Raw genomic sequence first — 24212 nt, 5'->3', positions numbered from 1 at the left:
ATATTAAAATTAAAAAAAAATTCAAGGCTGTCATGTACATATAAAAGTAAACATGTATATAACAGCAATACTGCTACAAAAAATGCCGGATCATCAATAACTGCAATATATTGTCAATTTGTTTTGTCATAAAAATACATACCACCGTTTTCCGAGTAATTTTTGTCAGTTAACTGAGGGACTTTGAATAACAAGCACCAAAAAACTTGGAAAATGACGGCGCTGATTTGGATATTCTTCCTCGTCGCTCTCTCGATCGGTTCATCCAAGCAGGCTCAGCTAAATCAGGGCGATGATGGAAAAGTTATGACTTTAAAGGCGTTCAATAACAGCCTTGGAACGTTTGTAGAATTCACTGGACGGGCAGCAATAGCCATGGAGGACTGGACTGTATACGCCAGCTTCGATTTGGAGCAGCTCATTCGGGAATCTGCCTTCTTAGAGACTGGTTATCAAAGTCTTAAAACATATTGCGAAACCGATAACGTGTTGTGCATTGATTCCCTTTACTTGCAACTGACCGAATTCGGGGACACAATGAGTTATCAAGGTCTGACTGAGAGGGCGGTTCCGCATGATTTCAGGCTTAAACATCTTCCATTAGATGATGATGAGATAGCCAACTTGTTGAGAGATAAATATTCCGTTGTTGATAGCACCAAAAATATTAAGGGCAGTTTAAAAAATCTTCTAGATCAGCTTGAACTTGAGATCGACGAATTATTGAATAATCATAAGAGTAATCCAATGTCCATCTATTACGTAACCGACCAACTGAGTTCTCTGGCAGCTCACATTAAAAGGTCGCAGTTCGCTCTGCTGGAAGCATTAACATCGGCCAATCAGCGAAAACTGACACCACTGATCCTTTCTGTCCAGCAGTTGGAAACGGAGATCCTCAGGATTCAGCCGCATATTCCGGCAGGCCGCCGACTGCCCGTCAACCAATCCACCGTCTCCGACGTTTATCGTATCGCCTCAGTAAGTGTCCAGCAGCTCGACAAAAATCATTTGGTCTTCGAAATCAAAGTGCCCCTGATCGACGCAGAACTGTTCAGTCTCTACCGCCTGACACCTATTCCACGGGTTCAAAATGGCCAAATCGAGGTGATGGACACCGAAACACCGTACCTGGCCATCAATAATCACCAGGATAGGTTTTTCCCACTCCAAAACTTGGGAGACTGCATCGAACTGGCCAGAGAAAGATTAATCTGCAGGCACATACAAGTCACCTTTGGAAACGGTGGCTTTCAAAACATTCCCTGTGGCCTTGCGGCTATACGGAATCAGTCTTCAGGGGCCTGCCAATTTCGCAAAGTGGAAAAAAGCTCCCTCTGGACACAGCTCCTTGCGCCAAACTCGTGGATGGTGGCCCTCAGCCAAGAGCTTTCGCTAACCGCTGTGTGCTCAGAGGATCGGCAGGAGCTGGACATACGCGGAAGCGGGATTCTTAGCATTCGAAGCGACTGTATTGTGAGAAGTTCAGCAGTCATTCTCCAGGGAAGGCCCCATCAGAGAGGCTCCTCAAAAATTGGATTTGCATCTTTACAGTCGAAAACAAACACAGCAGACCACGTCTCCATTCAGGCAGCTCTTCATCAACTACAAATGAGGCTTGATCAGCAGAAGATGCAAGGCGTCGGGGGAACTTTGATAGCCGTCATTGCCGTGTGCCCAGTTATCGGCCTTGTCATTATACTCCTCTCCTTGGTCTGGCTATATCGCTATCATCGCAAAAGGCAATTTAGAGGAGCTCAGAATCCAGTGAATGATCCAGAATACGATATCAGCCGACCCCAAGTCAAAACAAATGAAAGCAAAGATGGAAATCTTCCTCTTTTGGAAAAATCTGTATAACAAATTGTATTGACACTAACATATTCTCACATAAATGTTTCCAATTATTGCATTTTTTCTTTCAATTTCATGGGAGCATTTATGTTGATTCAGCAAGAGCTGGAATCAACACAAAGCCAATTTAATCTTAGACGTTAGGCATCTGTTTACGAGAATGCCAGCTCAACACTAAACAGATGCCCACCAGAAGAGAGCATCGGAAAAGTTTTACAGTAAGCAAGGAGCGTTTGAAAATGACGGTCTGAAAATATGGCAATTCCGCCAATCTTTATATTTCTGAGTTTGTGCATCATCATCTCCCAGGGGACTTCAGTAAACCATGGATCCTTGGAAAATGTAAAACCTGTGACCATTATGGGTTTCAACAACAATCTCGGCACCTATGTTGAGTACAAGGGTCAAGTTGAAATCGAACTTGATCTGTTGACCTTTGGCCTTGACTGTGTCATGGAGAAATTCTATATCTATCAAGAATGGGTTCGTAGTGGTTATAAAGCTCTCACCAAATACGGCAGCTTAATGGAATGGCGAGAAATTCCCAAACAACCGAATTTGAATAGGTTATTCGACACCTTTCAGCAATTAAGTTCGATTAAGCAAACACCTAAGTAAGTTCTTATTTAGCTTTTCAATTGTTTATGTTTACTCATGATAATCTTTTATTAAAAGTTCAATAAGGTATTCAAAAACTGTGAAGTACACCGATGACCAGCTTGGAAGTCAGATAAAACAGTTTGCGGAAAGCTACAATGTTTCTCCTACAAACATAAAAGTAATGACTGAGAAACTCAGAAATCTAGATTCTGAATTGGAGAAACAGGCAGATAATCTTCTCAAACAAATTCACTGCGCCCAATTTAATGTTACATGTACATTGAATAAAATACTTCGGAACAAGATGAAGGAAGATTTTAACATTACAATATCTGATTTCCTTAAGGGCTCCGCAGTAAAGATTGGGAAACTGGATAATAATACCCTCGCCTTCGAATATAAAATTCCAAAGATCGATAACGATCAGCTTAGCATTTACCGTTTAACACCCATTCCAAAAGTGCATGGAAACGGCACAATCGAAATTTTAGATACCAAAACCCCGTACGTCGCTGTCGATAATGGGACAGACAGATATTTCGAGCTCCACGACTTGGAAAACTGCTTAAAGCTGGAAGAGACTAGATTTATTTGCAAACCAGCTAAAGTCTCTACAATTAAGCACACTGAAGATCTTCCCTGTGGTATGGCTGCTATCCTAAATCAGTCCTCCGTGGCCTGTACTTCCCATCTTGTTGTGCGACAATCTCTCTGGACAACTTCTCGCACCAAATTCCTGCATGGCGACTGTTGCAAAACCGGAGTCTTTGTTTGTGCTCTGCTCTGCTGATGGTTATGAGCAAGAACTTAAGATAAACGGTAGCGGTATCCTAAGGATTCGAGGTGACTGCAACGTCCTATTAGGGACATCTGTGGTGCTTCGAGGACAGCGAGGGGAGTGGAGAGATTCCGAACTAGCATACGCATATCTGCAGACTAAGACCGAAACTGCCACGACAGTCGATCCCCTCCAGTCGCATGTGGACCAAGTTATTCGGGACTCTATAACAAAACTGAAGGAGGAGCACATACATCCGGGAACCATTGTGCATCCATATGTGATCTGTACTGGTGTTCTGCTTACAATTCTCCTTCTTATGGCCCTGCTCTATTGCCACCTTCGCCCGCGGCCTCGAAATGCTGTGAACCTGAACGACGCATACCAACGGCTACGTGTACACTTTCGATCGGGCAAGCCCACTACAACTGAAGAATAGAGCTAGTTTTGTGTCGATTATAATACAGATTTATTTGTTTGGTTTTAAATTGCAATAAATATTAGTTAGTTACTCTTCATGTACACGTTGTAAGTCTCAAGGCTTCACTTGGGGGAGTCTCCCTTATCTTTGCACCTGGGAATTTAGAAAACATCTGGGCTGGCGTTGTCACCGTCTGGGATCCGTCCGAGTGCTCTATGTTACATTTGCATCGAATCCTCGATTCACTATTACAACTACTATTTGTCGCTATTACAACAAGGAAAACATAGTCAATTAAAAACTAGTTGCAGCGCTCTCGCCTGCGCATTGCACTTTGTGTCTCCGTTTTTCTGTCCATGTCTGATTTTGTATGAAAAATAAGGCTTTAGGCATTTGGGGGAGAGGGGGGCAGGGCGGAGAAAAGCATAGCGGGGATACTCTACTTCTCTACTTGGCGTTTTCCAGCAGCTGCATTATGTGTTCGGACACCATGGCCGTTGCCTTGGCGGCATTAGGGATGAGGAAGCGGTCCATGTCCGTGATGAGCAGGCCGTCGCCGTCTGGAAAGCCGTACTTAAAGGTGATCAGGTCGCGATGCCGCTTCTTGGCGGTGATTTTTACGATGCTGGCCAGCGGGCGGCGCACCATAATTTGCGCCTGGCCGCGTCCCAGCTCCCGCAGCACCACCAGCTGGCCGGGTGTGATGATTAGGTGGCTATCGTACATATAGCCGCTCATATGCACTTCCTGGCACTTGAACGCATTGATGATGTCCGCCGTCTTAAAGTACTGGTTCAGATTCACGATCTCCTTGCCATCGCCGGCCAGCGTTGGAGCATCCCTTTCCCCTCCCGCCCCACCATCAAGGGCATCCTCGTTTTCGTCATCGATGCTAAAGACGGGCGCCACGTTGCGGTATCGCTTTCCATTCCGTTCATTGGCACTCACATGACGTTCCTGGGTCGGAGCCGCCTGAATCCCATTGCTATTGGAATTGGAGCCGCTGGCAGAGGCACCGCCGTTCGCACTGGGATTTACGATGATATCCAAAAGCTTACCCTTAACCTCGGCCGACTTGGACTTCATCGCGGCAGAGAACTTGCTGAATAGATCCGTGGACGAGGGTCCGGCCAAGACTTTAGTAGTCGCGGACTTGGACTGAAGGAGTGGAATGCAGAGTATTACAGGTTGTAGAGGTAGTCTGATATCGGTCTTAGCCTTACCTGCTGGACATTGTGCTGCTGGCAGACGAGGCACTTGCGCGCATTGTGGTCCTCCAGACAGTCAGCCATGTGGTCGCCGAAGTAATCGTGGATGGATGCGTAGCCGCCGGTCAGCAGGGACACATAGTGGGTGTTCTTCTGCAGGAATGAGGCCACCACCATGTGCGTGTACTGATCCTCCTCCACCCGACCGCTGCCCATGAAGCATAGGTGTTCGCCGCCGGCATTGGAGTTGGCCTCAATGGCCTGGCGCTGGGCTGTAAGCAGGCCCTGGACGGCGGTGGCGAAGGCGACCGGTTCCTGGAGCATCAAATTGCAGTCCAGATGGAATGCCGTGGACAGATGGCCGGCGTTGTACTGCTCCGCAGGACGGCAGTCGACGAGAAAGAACCGCACTGCGTCCGGCACCGGAAACTCTGTTGCCGAGTTCTCCACCAACTCGTAGACGGAGACGGGTAGGCACAGGGCCTGCGACACCTTGTTGGCTTCATCCTGGCTGCGCGGCGTGTCGTTCTGCTTGCCATACAGCGCCTTGAGATAGTCCGTCTTGAAGGAAGTTGGCGTCTTGAGCGCATAGTACTGGGCCAGGGAGCAAAAGTCGGGAACGTCGTCCACCTCCAGCGCACACGGCATATTGCCGAGGAACTTGATGATCTCCTCCTTGGACTCGGCGCGCATCTGCAGGATTTGCTCTCTGCCGTTAATCAGGATGATCAGAGCCAGAAAAAAGACCATGAATGGGTCGGCGTTCTGGAAGTACAAGTCCCACATGGCAATGATCACCGACAGGCTGCTGCAGGAGGTGAACAGAGACTGGAACCAGGGCAGCGAGTACAGGTCGGGCGTGATCTTCTTGGTATCCAGCAGGGTGCAGAGCTCTGGGTCGTGGTACAGCAGCAGTAGTCGGAACACGTGGAAGACGTTGCCCTTCGGCCGACAGCCCTTGGGTATGTAGGTGTCCCGTATCGCCTCGAACAGGTTAAAGGTGTCGGAGCGGTTGAGCTTCAGGGCGAACAGCGGGAGCAGCAGCTCGATCCAGCCGTTATCCGGCTCGTACTGTAGATTCCGGTTCTTGCAATAGAACGTGATGATGGACTCTAAATCGGACACAACCGACACCTTGTCCTCTTCGTCGTTGCCCATGCGATCGACGTGCCGCTGGCAATCCTCCCGCAGCTGACTCTGGAAGGGCAGGTCGTAGATCTCGTTGAAGAGTGACATCTGGTCAGATTTGTGCCGCACATCCAGGCACACCTGCCACACGTCCGGCCGCAGGGCCTCCGGCAGAGCCTTGCCCTTACAAATGCCGTAGATGTCGTTTACATTGCAGTCGTCCAGCAGCGCCGACTCCAGCTCAATTATCCTGCGAATAAGATATTATTATTGCTGCTATCAGTGGCTTGTTTTTAATCATCTAGGTGATTGGGTCGTCGTCAACGTGTCTCAATAAACAGCTGCTGTTAGTGACGAGCACTGCTGATAAGGCCCAGCCCCCCCAGGTGTCTCCACCCCCGCCGACCCAGCACCGAGATGCTGACTCAGTCGCTTGGAGCAACCTTGGGGTATCGCAGCTCCTTGCCCCAACGCAGGAGGCCGCTGGAGACACTGGCTTCGTGTGGGCAGGGGTAGCCCGAATTGTTGACGTTTCCCTAATGTTTATTATTTACCACATATTCTCCTCCATTCCACTTCCACTGCTAATTTCTGGTGTGGTCGTCGCCTGGCAAATGTCTGTGCAGTGCTTGCCGTTTCCAAAAAGACCTTCTTAATGCGCACTCTTCAGCTTGAGGTGGCCAGAATGCTGGTGCATTTTATTATATATTTCAAATTAGCGAATTATTTTTATATTCCAAATTTATTTTGATCGAAAATTTCGTGTGAATAGTGTGACCGTTAAACTGAGGTCAATAAAATATACCATCCATCTTTTCGAAATGGTTATACTAAAAAATACCACCCTTAAAAAGTTTCAAATACTAAATACCATAAATTGAATGAAATTTTAATCACCAATCTTGGAAAACGTTGCTAATAATTAATCATTTTTGTTGCTAATAGAATCTCTTAAATCTTATCACTTCCTTTTAAAAACAATAAAATCTATCTGCCCTTATTATAATTATAAGAACTTCGAATTGCCCGCCCATGTATATCGATAACTGTCGTTATCGACAAGGTGCCACCCCTAGTTGCCAGCTATTTAGCGCACGCAAAGTTTTGTTTTTTTTTTTTAAATAAGGAAATTAACCTTAAATCTAGCTGTTGGCGCTCAAAACTTTTGGCAATTGAACTTTGTGCGAGCTGCCCCCGAGTGTGCTGGCCTAAATAAAGGTGAGTGGAAGAGCTGGTTGAGTTGCATTCTAATGGAAAACGCCACAAATACACTTGCACCCAGGGCCAAACAAAATTTGCAAAGGCAAAACAACAACAACGTCGGGGTTTTAGTTAAGCGAAATGCAATTGCTCACACAAACACACACTCGCAGACACACGGACAGCCTTCACCTAAATAAAATGCATCTTGCATCTATTGATTTTGCATAGTTTTGCACACACAAGGTGTTGCAAGAGGCCATGAGAGGATGTGAGCAAGTGCTAGTGTGTGTGTGTGTGTGTTTGAGCGGCAACAGCTGGGCTGCTCCCACCTCTCTTTATCACCACCTTTCCATTAACCAAAAACACATTTAAAGCTGCATTTGGAGCCATAGCCACGTGTGAGGTTTGCTATTTTGCTATTTGCATATCAGCACGTACGCGCCCCGTATGCTTGGTCACCACCTCTCTCTAATTGCGACTCTGCTCTTCCAGATGAAAACGGACAACAAGAACATCTGCAGCGGCAATATCAACCATAACAGCAGTAACATCCTCTCCGGCGGCGGACACAGCTCCCTGGCCCAGCAGCAACAGCAGGCACTCTCCTCCGCCGCCGCTGCAGCCGCTTCGCACATTGTCACCGAATGGGAGGATAACATCATCTTCGATGTGGATGATCCGGACTTTTGTAATCTCGCTGCAGGATCGGCGGCCGCCGTGATCGACAAGCTGAACTTCATGGGTGAATATATGTAGGATTAAGCCCAACGATCTGTATTTTTAGTCTAGACATGCGGACTAATCTATGTTATTTACGATTGCCCCCGCAGAACCCCTCGCACTGGAAATTGCGAGTCGGGAAACTGTTTCACCTTTGTTCGAGCTGCAGCAGTCAGTAGTAGTGGCTTATCGCCGGTGGTTTTCCCGCCCTTCGGTGGTGGTGGGTGTCCCGCGTCCCGGGTTTTGTCTGCTTTGCGGCGGAAACTGCCGAACACTTTTATTAATGCCAATTGCCGGCCATAGCCGGGTTTATCGCATCGAGTGCCGTTGATAATGGGGCCTCCTAGAATAGGTACCATCAATTATACAAGTGCTCGAGCGGCACCAGGAATAGGCACACTCTGTCTTCCTTCCCTGTTGTCTTCCCCTTTTAAAATTAGAAGCTTTTCGTGCTGTATTTAGAACACACATCCCACGCTTTTCGGGCGACCACCCATGCGATCCATCAATTACCGCTCGACCATACCAAGTGGGTGTGTGTGGGCTAAGCTACCCAATTTGCTGGGCCCGTCGTTTATCTGCGATCTTAGATTAGTCGTGCGACTCGCTTATTCACACGTTTCGCTTGTCACCGAGAGAATTGAGCAGGTTAATTCACGCGTTTGTCATGTGACTCTGCTGCGGATCCGGCCGCCCGCTCGATCATCCTCCCAAGAAATGGGTGCCAAAAGAGTGTGCAAATATATATCAGCACGTCGCCATCCAAAGCGAGTGGAATTTTTCCCCAATTTTGGACAACAATAACAGTCGGGCTTTAATATGGCTAGCGTGAGCTGTTTTATATTTTGTCATGCATATATGTAGTTGAAGCCCCACGGCACGTGTCGCTCGTTAAAGGCTTCTATGGCGGGAGGAGGACCAGGTCTGATATGGCCTGGGGGCTATTGAGCCACCCATGAATATTGCGTGCGAATTAAGCATGAGTATGGTAAATTATGCCCCTGATCCGGTCTTAAATGGGTTTAGTTAGTGAAAGAAAAACTGTTTAAGGACGCTAGTTAGTTAGGATTTGAGTTCCTGCGGAAATTTAAGATTTTTCGATTGATAATAGCCACACTCTTACTCCAAGAACTAGTTTATTTCATTAATTATTAAGCCACTCAAGAATATTTCTAATCAGAAAGTAGCGTTTCCCTAATTTATATAACAGAAATGGAAGCTACATGGCGATATACAGTGTCTATATTATTTTATGGGTCATTTCCCCTTACAAACTATTTAGCTTGGCTTAATTGCATATTTGAAACTGATTAGCATATTGCATCAGACTATTTGCACATCAGTCTCGACTGCCTGAGTGTTACGCCTTTTCAGTTCACGTAGATTTTGTAAGATTTCGAATAAAAATGATTCAGAGAAATTCAAGCCAATTGAGCGTCTTGGGAATGACTTATCCCGTGTTTTTATAGCCTATGTATATAAGTTATATAAGTTTATATAAGCTTTATCATTAGTTGACTCACTCCAACTAGATTTCATCGTTCTCTTGAACTCAGAAGCGCTGCTCACATATATCACTTATCATAATGGATGTCGCGGAATCCTATTATCTTGAATATTATTATCTTAACTGATCGCTCTTGTGCTTATCTCGTGCGGAGGTTGAGTCATGCCCTTGTCTAAACTCGGCGATTCCTTATAAAACATGAATTATATTTTTGTAGCATTCGTAGAATTCACTTGCCGCTCCCATGCTCGGACATACATAGGTGCTTGCATAAGCGATTCGCTTGCATAAAATGCTTATTAAAACGACAAACGTAATGACAATTTTTAAAAATAAAACCGTTTTCGATTTCGCAATGCCCCTGGCCTCCCCTGCTCCTGCTCCACCTGTGCCCGCCGTCTGTGCTTATGTTCCCATGCTCATTATAGAACGGAACGCCACGCGCAGTCCGTTCACGGTTTTGTTCAATTTGTCGACTTGCCGACGCGACTCGCCCCGTCTCGCCGTGCCTCGTCTCGACTAGCGTCTCTGGCTGATAAGTCTCCGTTCCGCTGCCTCAAATTGCGCAGCAGCCCCACCTCCGGTTCTCCAATCTGTCAGCAGCTCCCTTCGGTGGCGATAGCTCCCATTCCGCCACGGATTCGAAACATGCTCAGGTACGAAACAAGTGTCTTGGCGTGATGATGGAAAATGCCCAAATGCAATCCGATCTGCGAACTCTGGCTTCTGAAATAGGACTGAGGCCGGGCTTAGGGGCCCGATCAACACCGGTTAGAGGCGGCTTTAAATGGCCGCAACCAATTCACTGGGGTCGTAACCAGTTGGAGGCTGAATGGTCTTCCGATCTTTCCGGCTAATCCAGCACAAGGGGAAAATATGTATGTGTACATGGGGATCTCTGCTAACCAAAGTCTGTAACTATTATTTTAACTGTGTTCAAATGGAAGATCTACTTAGACTTAGTTTGAAATTCAAACATAGTGTGTTTTCACAACCAAATTGTAGGTTAAATATAGCTAAAAAGTCCACAGAACTATAGATTCTATAAGGAACTATGGGGAATTCCGAATATATTATAGCTTAGATTAGATCAAAGTATATATTGTTCAAAATAATAAATATAAAAAAACACTAGGTGGCAACAGGGAGCCTCAACAGCTGAATATATATTTTTGTTTTCCGCAATGGTATAACCCCATCTAATGCAGCTCCACTCGACTTGAGAGGCCCGGCCGAGCTATCGCTGGGTGTGTCCGTGTGTGTCGAGGATTGATTTCAATTCGAATTCCGCCCGTTCATTCATTCATTGTGCTGGCTTCGTTCGTTCGCTGCTCTTTTTATTAATTTACAATTTCAGCACACACACAAACGGGCGGCATACGGACACCGAAGGAACCCTTGGCGGGCACTACGGCAGTCGTAATCGGTTCAAACCGGCACCGGCTGCGGTTGTGAGTGTGTTTACACTGGGCAAACGTTCAGTGCGACGCAAATCTAACCGAGGAGCCAACAATGATGTGAATGCGACTGCCATAGTGTCATCTAGTACTCGGTCAACGATGCTGATGGCGATGCCGATGACGCCGTTGTTAGATCTGGCGACGTCAGTTAGTCGCTCGCGCCACTTTATTGACTAAAAATACCCCCTCGAACCTGTTGTAAATACCCACCATTAGCATCACAGTCAGAAGCCGTCATAAAGATAGCAACCGAAGGGTTCCCGGGTATTTAATTTAATTTATTCTAAAATGTTCAGCTTTGCCTGTATTTGCATCTCTCAAATGCGAAGATAAGAGTAGGAAAGCTCCTACAATCTTTATTGGAAAAATTCTAATCTTAATCTTATGTTCCCAAGAATCATGAACAAAAAATACCCTAAAGACCGTTTACAGAGAAACCTTTGAAGCTCGCATTGTTTATACTTATTTCCAAAGAACTTAGTTTCTTATAAAGTAAAGCAAAGTTAATAAGAAAACCGGATAATATTGTTTCTTAAACATTTCTCCCGCTCAACTGGCTGTCCGATCCGCCAAACTAGTTTCTTTATTGACACTTTGACGGCCAGAAACGTGTATTAATTAGTAACTATATGCTCTCATTTCGAAGTGATTCGAACCGTTTGGGAAAATCAATGATTCAAACCAGATTCAACTGAACTGTTCTGTTCCTTAGTTAAATTCCAAGTTCATTATTGACTGCGAAAATGTAGAACCTTTGTCAATTTAGGGAACCAGTTTGTTTGTTAGCCTCCCGCCATGAGCACGCTAAAAATTAATTAAATATTGTCCATGGCGAATACCTAAAATTCGAGCTTCATAAATTCATTGAACGAATTTAAGGCGAAACCAGATTGAACTGAAAACCCGAGAAACCTTTGGGTTTCGACGCGAGAAACCTTTGGGTTTCGACGCGAGAAACCACAACATCTGCGGACCCTTGAGGCACCTGAGGCCCCCTCAAGCCTGTGAAAATCTCCCGTGTCACGTGTAATTAACAAACTGCTGCATTATGCAAATTGCTAATTAAATGCTCTCCAGACTTCCACAAGTGTTAATTGTCGCGCGCCAAACGAAACCGCAGACCTTCCTGCTCCTTCTCCTGCTTCTGCTCCTCCCGCGGTGGCATTAATTTCTCGGTCTTTCTCTGGTGCGTTCTAGTTTCTTGATTGGGGATTGCGCACTTTGGCTGCGGTCGGTCGTTGGGGTTTTTGCAAAACCTCAGTTTTGCGCCATATTCATGAGATTGCGTTCAGCAAAAATAGTACCTTGAACTAGTGTTCAATGTGCCAACGGGGTTTGTTTTTGCCTTTTTAAATTGTAATCCAGGTTCCGGGCTTTGTTCTATTGTATAATATACTCCTCAGAACAAAATATAAACAACAACAAGTACTGTTCCATTGCGATTCCCACTAACTTTGCCTGACTAACATTACCATATGCAATCGGATGTAGTCCAACGAACTGTATGTCAAATGTAATTTCCAATCAGTTTCCCAGTGCAGTTCGCCTGACATTAGCATTATTGGTCTGCGGTCTGTATCTCAGGGGGAATATGCATGACTTGGTTGTTTATCACTATCAAGAGTTTAATACATTTGTAGCACGTGAAGGGTTTCGTGTTGATGTAGAGAAATAATGAGATATTGCCTTACAAAATGTTTTACAAATAAAATTCTTTATTTATAATCTTGGGAAACTTTTTAAACATTTTCGGGGATTCCTTATTATTTGAAAAGCAACCTAATTACCTTTAATGGCTTAATAGCTCTAATAAATTGTTGTACAAGTTGTTTGGCAATTCATCAAACTGAACTAAAAACGGCAGCAAAAATTATTGTTAAATGCAGATTAAGATAAGGAAAAACAAAAAGGGCAAATATTATCAGAGTGATACTTTGTTCTTAAGAACGACCCAATTATTGTTACGTATCCTTTGCTTGATCTAATCAGCTATGGGGTTTTATCACCCATCATTGCAGTCGGCTAAAGAAAAGGTTAATTAAAGAAAACTAGATCTATAAATATTGAGGCAACAAACCTGAAAATAACACGATCTATTTTAGATAAAAGTATAATATTTTCTAATACAATACCTTCAATAATGAATGGTGACAATAGAAGTCACCAGACAATAGATTGTCGTTGGACTCACTGGGGAATGTGCAGCTCCCTTGCATTTATTTCCAGGGCTAGGGTCACTTAAACCAGAGCTGAGTGAGACCCACCTGGCGTAACCTTCTTTGGGGACTTTGTCAGTCAGGGGCAGGGCCGCCGCGTACCCCGATCTAGGGTAACCCAGGGCTAAATATATACGCATACATATATGCATATATGCAATGGCGTTGTGAGATAACGTGTCAGGGACTTATTTATAGGAGCTGTTCCCAGACCTCATGGAGAATACCGCTTTATCTTTCATGGTATGCAAATTCATTACGCGGAACTCTTACAAAACCCATGGAAATTAGTAAACACAAATGGGGCCAAAGGTCAGGGCCGCCCCTCAGCTCGCGAGTCCGATTTCCCGCCATTCTAATTGCCCTTGTCAATAGTTTCGTCTGGCGAGAGGAGCTCGTAAATCTTTCCGATCGACGCTGGATCACGGGGCATCGCAGGGGCTTAGTAGCCCCCTAAGTGCACTTACCTGAAATGGGAATATGTAGAACTCGTACGGCTTTGAAGTCACTTTCGTTGTCTGTTGATTCGTTGATGATGACCAGGCGAAGTCACGCCCCGTTTTGACAGTTTACCCAGATATTCGAATGGGTACTTTTCCCCCATTAATTAAGTAAACGCTTTCCGTAGTCGGACTCCGGCTGGAATTCCGAATTCGGTTTGTTTACACTCGATCTCGAGGGCGAGGGATCCCCAACAGTCTGTGGAACAGGTTTGTCGCGTTCGAGCGAAATCATTAGCATCAGCCTGTGATGATGATCTGTTCAAATACGAACCTAACGATCAACGTGTGGCGCTGAAATGCCCAAGATCAGTAGAAGATTCCCGATAAATTATCATGAATCAGCCGCCCACAATTTGAGCTCATGATCGATATCAAAAGCTAAAAGCAAAACAAAGCCGAGCTGCTGATTTCTGTTATTATTTTTCGGGACTCGACTCCGACTTCGGTTCCTGATCTCGCTCCCAATTGACGTCAAGCCGTGGCCGCCTTTGTTTTTGCATTTGGCTGTGACGGATCCGTCCATCCATCCGCATGTGTGCCGTATTTACACACCAGTCACAACATCCATCCATAACAATAATTAACAGCTACTTTCAGGAGCAGCTTTGTTTGCGTAGCTGGCTCGAAACAGAAAACAGAGCTGGAGCCGCGACTCGATAGTCAGGCGGAGGCCAGGCCAAATCCAAAAGAGGAAGCGCATGTCTTCGAGCAGCACTTGAGTACCAGTACCGTTGCCGTAAAATACACATATGCGCTGTACTTATGCATAATAGTATAGTCAAGCGGCTATATATCGGCAAACAGAAACAGAAACTAGCGGTGGCCTAAGCGAAATCGCAATACTCTAATGTCCGACCAAGCTGTGTAAATAAATGGTTTGGGGCTCTTTCGCAATATAAGTGCGAGTAAAATAATTCTGACAATGCTAGTTCGTCGACTTGGTTTATCACTAGGAAAAAAAACTACACATAAAAGCATTAAAATTTGAAATAAATTCTCAAGCAATAATTATCGTTGTTAACAGAAAAGTTTAAATAATGTCGGACATTGCAGTTGAAATTCCCAAGTACAAATTCAGCAACAAAAAGCCTGGCGTTTGCTTGGTTTTTAGCTTGTAATAAGCTTGTAAAAATCTTAATATTTCAAAGTCTGAGTTCTGATTGAATTCTTTGTAAATCTTTTTATTTTCAAATGAGAGTATAATACAAATTTTCCCACAGATAAAACAATTTATACATATTTCAAACAAGACTAAAGTCCAGAAGTAAACTAGGCTAAGTTCGTATGCATTAGCCTGGAAATTTCCCAGTAATTCTATCCGTTGTACGGCTTTATTCCGGAATAATCCCAGGTATATGTTTCAAATCGTGTAACTTTCCACGGATTTTGGATTGGCAGCGTTTAGAAATTCTCTTAGAAATTTGTATATAATAAATAAATAAAATATAATAGGACGAGCACCCCATAAACTTTTATTTGCGATATTCGATCCGTTTCGAAAGCTGATAGCTCTTTGGCAGACCTATAAATCAGGCGATAAGATAGAAACAAATGTTTCTGGACTATTTTTTAACGCGATCATCCGGTTGCGAAATACAATTGTTTATATTCGTATGCACGATTCACTGGCCACTAGCCTGGCATCGGAACAATTGGCTGGATATATTTAGCCAGAAATTATTATATTTATTTACAATTGGATCGGCGCTCTCGAGGAAGAGTATAAAAATACACGACACAAACATGAGAGCGGAGGGGCACTTAATAAGTTTTTAAAAGGTTTGCAAAATATTGTTATTTAAATATTGTTATTTTCGGACTAATATCCTCACGTTGTCTGACGCAATTTCCGCTGAGGTGAGACTGTCTCTTCACATCGAGGCGTCTTTGTGCCGGGTTCCTCAGTTTCTCAGGCAATTGCCGTGTGACCTTCTCCGGTGACAATGGTCCCCCGATTCCACCTCCGCACTGAAAACTAAATTGGCGCAAACTGAGCCCCCCAACCCGTCATAGTGCAATTGCCCAATATTATACAATTTAATATCCAAATTACAGCTGACATCAGTCTAATATAATTTAAAGAAATGCAGGTAATTCGAGAGTACACATTAAGAATCTCCCAAGTTAATAAGGGTTTCATATGAAACAAACCTCAAAATTGAAAAAATATTATTTATCAAAATGTATTTATTGCACTTTACATTACGGAAATCTTGGGAGTAATGAGTTAATAATGCCTGGCATACATCACATTGAATTCATGCTATATTTAGACATAATTCTTTTTAAAACATAACGTTTTTAGAATTTTTGTTCCGGTGTATACTGATATTTTTCAACTGCGCCTTCAAAAACTTGCCAGTAAAAAGTGTGCCTGGGCTCCATTCGTTCTTGCTTTCTAAATAAACATTAATTGTTTATAATATACGCTGTTCTGTGTGTTCCCATGTGTGTTTGTCCCCTGTTCTGTGTACTGTGTGCGTGTGAGTGTGTAGTTGAGCGTAGCTTCTGACGCTGAATTGCATTAATTTGGCGAGGGTCGCCTGGGTTTGAGGCATGACTTTCGGGCTCGTCTCTAGTTATGGGTGCTCCCTTTTCGTTGGACTGGCGAAATTGGAGACGCCTTCCAAGCGACGCGCGCCTTGGATTGAAGCTTGACTCCTATGCATAAGTTAAGTCGCGTCTAGCTGCACTTTGGAAGGTTTTTTATTCTCTCATTAACATGCCAACGCCAGCAAAAAATTCCATTCCGAAGGGAATTGTCTTCGCATTAATACATACGGAATGGATTTCACCGTTACACTTTTTTTACAATTCGCTGCAGAGACACGCGCATGTCGTGCAAAAAAAAAAGCAAAAAAAGGGGGAGGGAGACTTTGACGATAAGATTAGCGATTGATTGATAAGTGAAAAATGTTGATATATGTATGTATAAATACATACAAACGTTGGTATATTTATGGTTGGGAAATATGCAAGGCGGTGAAGAAAACATTAATAATGTTATTTAAACTATTAAAACAACGTTTTATTATACATTTATAGTGCCATTTACGCTAAGGGTTACTGGGTAAAAATAAAGTTTTGGGAGGAATTCATCTGAATATTTTTAGCAAGTAACTCTTGCATGTTCTTTATAGTTGATACATTTCAAAAATAGTTTCGTAGTGTATTTTGTGAATAGAAAATATTATTTTTATAAATTTCCCAAATAGCTGGTCAGTTTATGTTAAAATAACATGTTATTGTCCAGATAGAAAAACAATTCTAATGGAAATTTCCATCGATTTGGGATGACAGGTTACCTGCCCTTTCCAAGGATCGCATTTACCTTTTTTGAGCCCTGAACTCTGCCATTCACTCTTGTTTTCCACCTGCTTGCTGCATGGACCTGAACCCGTACCGGAATCCGAACCCGAACCCGTAACCGTCCCTGTCCTTGCCCGGCGCTCTACCTGTCAGCGGGGAAAATGATTTGTTATTCAAATGAAATGCGTCTGTCCGTCGATTCTTCTGACGGTTGCCAAGCCGCTTGTCCGCTTCTCGCCTCCTGCTGTTGTTGTAGCGGCTGTTTTGCTTGCTGCCTTCTTGGACATGCGTCAATAACCGCGGGCGATTACACCTACTCGACGTCCTAGTGTCCGTCCGGTCAACGTGTCGTATACGTACTGCGCTGCCCTGCAGATATGCGTGTGTGTATGTGTGAGTGACCGTTAAATGTGCACTCTGCCTCCGTCTCTCTCGCTCTCATCCCATCTGCCGCAGAGGCGGCCATTATTTTTGTTTTGCTTTGTTATCGCCACTGATCTCTCTCTCGGAGAGGGCCTCTCTGAGATTTGGTGGCTGTTGCCAACTACCGCTAATTTGGTCAGCATCTGACTTTGTTTTGGCATTTCGCTTGTGATTTACCCCCCGTTAAATGTTTATTACGAGTTTTGCACGCCACTGAGTGAGGGTGTATTGGTGTGCAAGTTCAGTTCGTTAGCTTTGCTTTGTCATCCGAGGCGAGGAATATCGCCTGCTCTCGCTCTCTCTCTCACCCTGTCCCCCCACTCACGCCTCCCACTAGCACTGTGAGCAAACCAGACAGCCAGCTGGTTCTCTCGCTCTCTCGCCTGGCCGCCGTTCGCCGTTCGGCTATAAAAGCGAGGCGAATTCAGCGAGCGCCGTTCATTCGAATTTCGCGGTTTGTTTGTCGTGCTTGCCACTTGGTCTTTCGGCTCTGGAGAAAACGAAAACGTATACGAATCTGAATCTGAATCCGAATTCAATTCCAATTCCGCACTCAATTCAGTTTCAGTTCAGTTTCGCTTCCAAGTCCAACTATAAAAGTGCGCTTTAGTCTCTGTCAAACGATATAATTGCAAATTGCTGTGGAAAACGTTGAATTTTTCATGAGCTCAAGCTAACTGTCTCGCATCGCGTGTGAAAAGTTACTTACAATTGCCAATAACAACGGTTAATGTTAATTTCCAAACAATTATAAAAAAGGTAATTTCGATTGTCTGGCTTACGCAAGGCCAACTACAATTACCAATACAATAAAAACAAGTTGAAACAACAAAAGCAACAAACGTCACAACACAGAAATCCCAATTTGGATTTATTAATAGCGCAGAATAAATAATAAAAAAGCGCCCCACAACCAACCGTTGCTGTAAATAACACAACAAATGTAAGTATTATTTCCGTGCCCAAAATAACTTGAATAAAAAATAAAATAAAAACAGTCAGTCGTCCGTGTTCGAATGAGACTGTGTGTGTGCCCTTCTATAAATAAATAAAATCAAATTAAATGCAACTAGTTGTGCTTACCCGCAATTGCTCCTCCTCGCCTTGCCTCGCTCGGGATAAATTACAGCAATTTCGTTTTTGCGCCGTTGCCTCTCAGTCGGGGCTCGAACCGCACCGAGTTGCACTCAGCCGCGACGCAAACCCAGACTGCAGCAGCAGCTGCAGCAGCAGCAGCATGTCGTGGGATTTATTTTAAGCACGCGCCGCCTCTTGATTATACTTTCTCATCCGATCCAAACTAATTATAGAACAACTGTCTGGCTGGCTGGCCGCATAACAACGCGGAGCGTTTTCACATATGTACATATTTATTTATTTATTATGATGCTGAGGCGGCAGTCATGTGCCTGCCTAGGATCAAGGAAAATATATACATTTTTGCAACTTTGCCAAAATCGTGTCGACAATGTAGACAGGTCGTATACGGAATATACATACACACATTGTATGTGTGGGCCAGTATTCCCCCATGTGGATAAGCAATTAACGTATCTCGCCTCCAATTCCAAATAATTCGCACATTAAAGTTTTTTAATTGTCCGTCCGTCGCCAAAAACAATTGAAACTACATGGATGACGCACCGCCCAGCATCGGCGAGCGCACTGGATCTGTGATCTCTGATCATCGGCCTCGCTTTGGTGTGGTGCTTTCAACCGGATTTCAGCGGTTTTTGCCACCAGCCAATAGTTGTTAATTTTAGCCAAGAATGTCGTCCGAGTTGCCGCGGAAAATGTGACTCGCACTTGACAGTAGGTACCTGTGTATCTATATATCGATCGGATTTGAATGAACCTCGACTTGGTACAGTCGAGCTCACTCACGCACCTGCACCATAAGCTCGTTCACCTTCGCCGGCGATCGTTTACCTGGCCAGCATTGAACCCGTGCTGCCGCTCGTCGTTACATTTGATGAACTCCACTGACTCTGTGCTTCTCTCCTCTTCCTCTTTGCAGTGCCATCAGCAGCAGCCAATATGTCGATCGCCAGTGTTCACGGTCCCCAAATCGCCGACATCTGCAGCCCCTTGTCGTAAGTATTCCATTTTGGATGTTGATGATCCCATAGATACCGTAGATCGCGCACACATGTCATGATTCACATTTAGCTGGAAGTTCGATTCGCTGCGATTCGTTTCGTTTCGTTTCCGTTTCGCACTTGCTAAAAATTCGCTGTAAACAATGTCAGGGTTTATTCAATAGTACGGGACGAAAGGGGAGGAATCGTATGGCTCATTCATGGTTTCAGCAATCTTATCGATGTGGCCAGGGTGCAGAGTACACCAGCCACAAATCCGGCCAATACAACAGTACGAATATATACATGTGTACAAAAGGGAGGCCACACCTGCGATTTGGCCACGACTTTGGCCCATTAATGAAAGGGGCCAGCACCTTCAGATCAACAGTTGGTCCGTCGCCTGTCTGTGTTTGCTCAAACAGGTCACGATCGATACAGCTAACTTGTAAAAATGCCAAAGCGAGTGCTTCTATCTCTTATGTCTTAATATGGGAAAGTTATTTTATATAAATACATTTCTTAATATCCAGTTGAAATTTCTCTCACGTAAAAACTGCAAGTAAACGATAAATAATTCTAAATGTTAACCTTTGGTTTATTTACCAAAGAATGAGAAAACCCCATGTATTTCCGGCCAGCTTAACTGGTATTTAGCTCCCTAATCAGAGAGTGTTTACTCTCTAGAGCGAGCACTGTACTCGCCGTCCTATCATTATCATTCAGCATTTTGGGGCCGCACAATAGCAACAACAGCCGTCGCCGTCGCCATCGCTCACATGATCGGCGAAAGTCGCGACGCAACCGCTTGGGTACAGTTGCCAATCATTTCATCCGCCGCCCTCCTCCGATCCCGCTCGCCCTGCCGCTCTGCCGGCACGGTGCTCATTATCATAATCACGCCAGCGCATGCCGCCGCCACCCACTTGGCAAGGTCACGGTTAACCGCCCGCTCGCCACGATTTGTCATGATTACTAATCACGAATTCCCCGCTCTATTCCAAATCTCTCTTGCAGGCATCACAATCTGGGCCTGTCTGCCTCGCTGCCGGATCTGGTGGGAAGCCCCCTGGAGATTAACATGGACAACGTGTTGACCATCGAGGAGCTGCGCCAGCACATGGGCTCCTGCTTCACCTGCGGCGTGTCCTGGACGGACGACCATGTGTCACTCGACTGCACCGAGTGCGGTGGCTACAGCCTGGAGCGTCCCTGTCCCCTCTGCGACGGCCAGTGCGGCGTTCAGTGGAAGCGTGACTTTGCCATGGTGAGTTCACTTTTCGCTCCCTGCAAACGGGCAAACGGAAACTGCGACTCGAACTTAAGTTCCTAGATTTCCTGCCACCATCATTCAGAATTCGATATCTCTAATTAATTGTTTGCTTTGCCAAGTCTCACTTTTGATGGATACTAATTAAATGCGAGTACGAAAAGTAAATCCGATAAATATCCGATGGAAAACGTTAATATGCATAACACCACTGGTTGACACCTCTATACTTTTTCGATAAGTCAACGCAAATAAGACTTTTGTAGCACTTGTGAAATTAATATAATATATGTATCTGCAAAGTACATATTTGCTAGATTGCTGTTTAATCAAATGTACGAAACGTTGAGTTATAATGACTACGCAATATCTTTATAGCACTCTGTTGCTCTCATAAATGTTTGAGTTGTACGAATTCCGATCCGTTTTTGTGTATATTTAGGATGTGGAGCGCAAGACTAAATCCTTTTATTTCTCTTACAGTCCCATGCCTGCAGTCAAGCTCGCTGGGTGGGCGTGTGCATCAGTTATCCGGAGGTCGTGGCTGGAGTCCAGTTGCCCGTTGGAGGAGCCGCTGGAGCCGCCACCTCATGTGCCGCCGCCGCTGCGAATCAATTGCGCCTGGCCCAGGAGCTGTGCTCCCGCCTGGAACAGCTGTCGACGTCATCGGCGAGCAAAAGCGGACGCATCTAGACCGTCGACTGCCGCGTCACAGTTCCTTTGACAGCCAGACTGCAAAAACTCGCCTCCACATCCACAGTCACGCCCCCGCACAGCCACTCATCCGGATAGCAGATAGCAGATCCACACAAAAACACACTGTCTCACCCGTAATTTAGGGCCTAATTGCTAAGCTTTTTAGTTGTTAGTTTTTATTGTTGTGTCGCGTTAAGTCTCTTTTTTGCACAATTCCCCTTCGTTGTATGATTTCATCACCGGTTTCGTTTTCGTTTCGTTCGTACAAATGTTTTAGCTGCTAAGTTAGTTCCTTTGTTTACCTTTTAATGGCACACCACACCTGTTCTAACCGGGTAAAGACTTCTTTCTGCTTAGACTTAAGCTGAGTTTAGGCATTGCAGTGATAACGGTGATATTAGCCAGAAAGAATCGTGAATCGTGAACAAATAGTGAATTTATTTTGATAAAAGTAGCAAAAGTCTAACGGTAGCTACTAAAGCATTCGACACTTAACAGCCCTTGTTGTAATCGTGTAGAGATTGTTGTTAACAATTAGTTAGTCAGTTGTTGTTGCTTTTTGCCTTGTGTCAAAGCTTGCTGGTAGCGAGGAGCTCCGGAGAACCGGAGGGCTCGGTGAGCGTACAAAGAATCTTCCAAAATGTGCATAATGCTCAACAAAGTAACTACAGGATTGAACAGTCTCTGTCTCTCTCTTCTACCGAGGGGAAAGCGAAAGCGCAAGAAAACAATACGAGGGAATAGAAGAGTAAATATTTAAGTAAATATTTAAGCTAACGCACAAGGAAACAATTGAAAAGCATTACTCAAAAAGTTGAAGATTTTCTGTGAAAATCCATATGACAAGTAGACAAGTTTATACCTAATATATACACCTATATATTATATTATATACCATATAAATCTGCATACAATATACATATATATATATATATATTTTTAATGTAGAGATATGTTTTGTAAAAGACAAAGGCATATTTTTAAAATTAAATACTTAAACTATGCAAAAATCAAAGCAAGCAATCTCTTTTTTCTATAATTAATGCCGGCTCGTTTCCCCGTTGCCAGGGCGCGCACGATTCGCGCTTCGCTCAACTTGGTTGCCATTGTCCAATGACGGGAGGCGGCACGCGGTGTAAGCTGGAATCTAATCAGTGTTTATGATCATCACCAAGTGGGCGCCGCCATAGCCATCACCTGCCTCGCTAAGTGGAACGCAAACACGCTTGACTTGTGCTGCTTCTGGGATTCTTCTCTCGGCCCAGAAATATATGACATCTTTCTTGGGCGCCATAAAGTGGGATCTCACCTGCTTTCGGCTAATTTATCGCTCTTTGTATTCATGTAAGGCGGCACAGGTTTCGAATTTCATCATCTCTTGTTTGGGATTTCTCAAAAATCCAACTCTCGCTTTGTATGTCGTTTCGTTGTAATCGCCTTCCGGAATTGCTTTCATTATGGTTATTATTGGACTCTTTGATGTCCTCCTCTTATTATCATTTCTGGGAATACATTTTTATCTGCGTTCTCAAAAGTTGTTCACTTATCAATGAGCGCGTTGTAGCGACTTGCTTATGGATTTTAAATCACAATTGGGATCTATCTTCTACACGTTTTCACTTCCTCTCCATAAATATATCTACGTATGAAATATCTTACATACGATTGCTATTCCTGGTATTACGATTTGATTTCACCAATATTTTGATTGCTAAAAAGCTGCATCAATGGGTCTTAGCATGACTCTTGGCCAGGCAGCAACAGAGGCTGCGACTCCGGCTTTTGCAGCTCCTTCTGCGTTGCCGGACGTACCAAGTCGGAGTGTTGAGCGAGACGATACTACTTTCGGCTGCCGGATCCAGATCCAATTCGGGAGAAATCTCTGGCAAGGGCAAATGGGCTTGCAGCTCCTCCAAGAGCTCTGACAACTCTTGGGAGTCTTTAACAATGCTGCACAATTCCTCCTGCTGGAAATCGGGATTGATCTGCTTACAAAGCAATATCTGGCTTATCACGTTGCCCAGATTGGAGGGAGCAGTGCGGGATGGAGCTGCAAGGATTCCTTGGGACAATTCATATGTCCGATATAAATGCGTTCTTACTTACCATAATACTCGGTCATGTCCAGAGGCACCAGCTGTATCAACCGGTAGCTCTTTATCAATTCATGCTGGAATTGCTGGGTAAGGTAAAAGAGCAGGGTCAAGTGCATCCTTTCACTGGGACTGCCCAAGCAGTGACGTGGCTGCGGCGTAATTAGGTGAGCGGTGTGCTTGCAAGCATCGACGCAGTTACGTCTCAGCTTTCTGATCTTCTCGCGCAACTCTGGGGAATCCCTTGCCTGTCCTATAAAGATGAGCAGCTCTCGAAACTGGGCCACATGGCAATTGATTTCCGTAATGAGCTAAATGGATGCAGAAAAAGTTGTAAGAATGCATACTAAGCGGATTGAAGGTCAGCGTGGATTACGGATAAAGGAGGTTGGCCCTCTTCCAAAATACGTTAATGTATTGCAACATAGATTTATGTGCCTTTAATTTGATTAGCCCTTTTCTCAAAGCCTTTTTATTAGATATCGTTTCAATTTATTGTTTTTGGCTAATATTACCTTCTGGGGATCCCTCGAGGGCAACAACAGCTGGGGCAAATAAATGGACAGTCTATGGGCGATTATCGTGGAGTTCCGAATGGCCAAGGCTGTGCTACTGGCCACGCTCGCCGCTGGCTTCTCGCCCAGCCCGGATGCCGAGCAGAGGCCGCCACTTCCGACATGGGCCATGTTTGGATGCAGACTGCAGCACAGCCATCCCCATAAGTATGCTATTATAAACCATGCTG

General features: G+C 44.6%; 5 protein-coding genes across 8 annotated transcripts; 3 read left to right on the top strand and 2 right to left on the bottom strand.

The window, feature by feature from the left end:
* The first annotated feature begins 183 nt into the window (after positions 1 to 183).
* Positions 184 to 1878, top strand: LOC121502906 (uncharacterized). The gene has a single exon (XM_041777025.2). The coding sequence runs from the start codon at positions 214 to 216 to the stop codon at positions 1858 to 1860; it is 1647 nt and encodes a 548-aa protein (XP_041632959.1). The 5' UTR covers positions 184 to 213; the 3' UTR covers positions 1861 to 1878.
* Positions 1879 to 1930: 52 nt separating this feature from the next.
* Positions 1931 to 4017, top strand: LOC138928016 (uncharacterized). Of its 3 annotated transcripts, none has more exons than XM_070283935.1 (3): positions 1931 to 2072; positions 2164 to 2468; positions 2530 to 4017. In XM_070283935.1, the coding sequence occupies exons 1-3, from the start codon at positions 2037 to 2039 to the stop codon at positions 3242 to 3244; spliced, it is 1056 nt and encodes a 351-aa protein (XP_070140036.1). In that variant the 5' UTR covers positions 1931 to 2036; the 3' UTR covers positions 3245 to 4017. The 3 variants fall into 3 exon arrangements, with proteins under 3 accessions (XP_070140036.1, XP_070140037.1, XP_070140034.1); XM_070283936.1 differs by having other exon boundaries at positions 2142 to 2468; XM_070283933.1 differs by having other exon boundaries at positions 1931 to 2099.
* On the bottom strand, positions 3697 to 6782 carry TBC1D23 (TBC1 domain family member 23). Its single transcript, XM_017166476.3, has 3 exons — positions 6544 to 6782; positions 4877 to 6239; positions 3697 to 4811 (listed from the first exon to the last, which is right to left on the bottom strand). The coding sequence occupies exons 1-3, from the start codon at positions 6558 to 6560 to the stop codon at positions 4101 to 4103; spliced, it is 2091 nt and encodes a 696-aa protein (XP_017021965.1). The 5' UTR covers positions 6561 to 6782; the 3' UTR covers positions 3697 to 4100.
* Positions 6783 to 7054: 272 nt separating this feature from the next.
* On the top strand, positions 7055 to 22389 carry Pino (protein pinocchio). 2 transcript variants are annotated; one of them, XM_017166462.3, is made up of 5 exons: positions 7055 to 7207; positions 7685 to 7934; positions 19348 to 19423; positions 20426 to 20675; positions 21162 to 22389. In XM_017166462.3, exons 2-5 carry the CDS (start codon positions 7685 to 7687, stop codon positions 21369 to 21371), a joined length of 786 nt encoding a protein of 261 aa, XP_017021951.1. In that variant the 5' UTR covers positions 7055 to 7207; the 3' UTR covers positions 21372 to 22389. The 2 variants fall into 2 exon arrangements, with proteins under 2 accessions (XP_017021951.1, XP_017021953.1); XM_017166464.3 differs by lacking the exons at positions 7055 to 7207; positions 7685 to 7934 and adding an exon at positions 17769 to 18273.
* Positions 22384 to 24153, bottom strand: LOC108074390 (regulator of G-protein signaling 7-binding protein). The gene is made up of 3 exons (XM_017166414.3): positions 23983 to 24153; positions 23481 to 23778; positions 22384 to 23424 (listed from the first exon to the last, which is right to left on the bottom strand). Exons 1-3 carry the CDS (start codon positions 24151 to 24153, stop codon positions 23099 to 23101), a joined length of 795 nt encoding a protein of 264 aa, XP_017021903.1. The 3' UTR covers positions 22384 to 23098.
* Positions 24154 to 24212: the final 59 nt, after the last annotated feature.

The sequence above is a fragment of the Drosophila kikkawai genome, chromosome 2R, assembly GCF_030179895.1.
Source record: "Drosophila kikkawai strain 14028-0561.14 chromosome 2R, DkikHiC1v2, whole genome shotgun sequence".
Classification (NCBI taxonomy): Eukaryota; Metazoa; Arthropoda; class Insecta; order Diptera; family Drosophilidae; genus Drosophila; species Drosophila kikkawai.
This window is presented reverse-complemented; position numbering and strand designations above follow the sequence as displayed.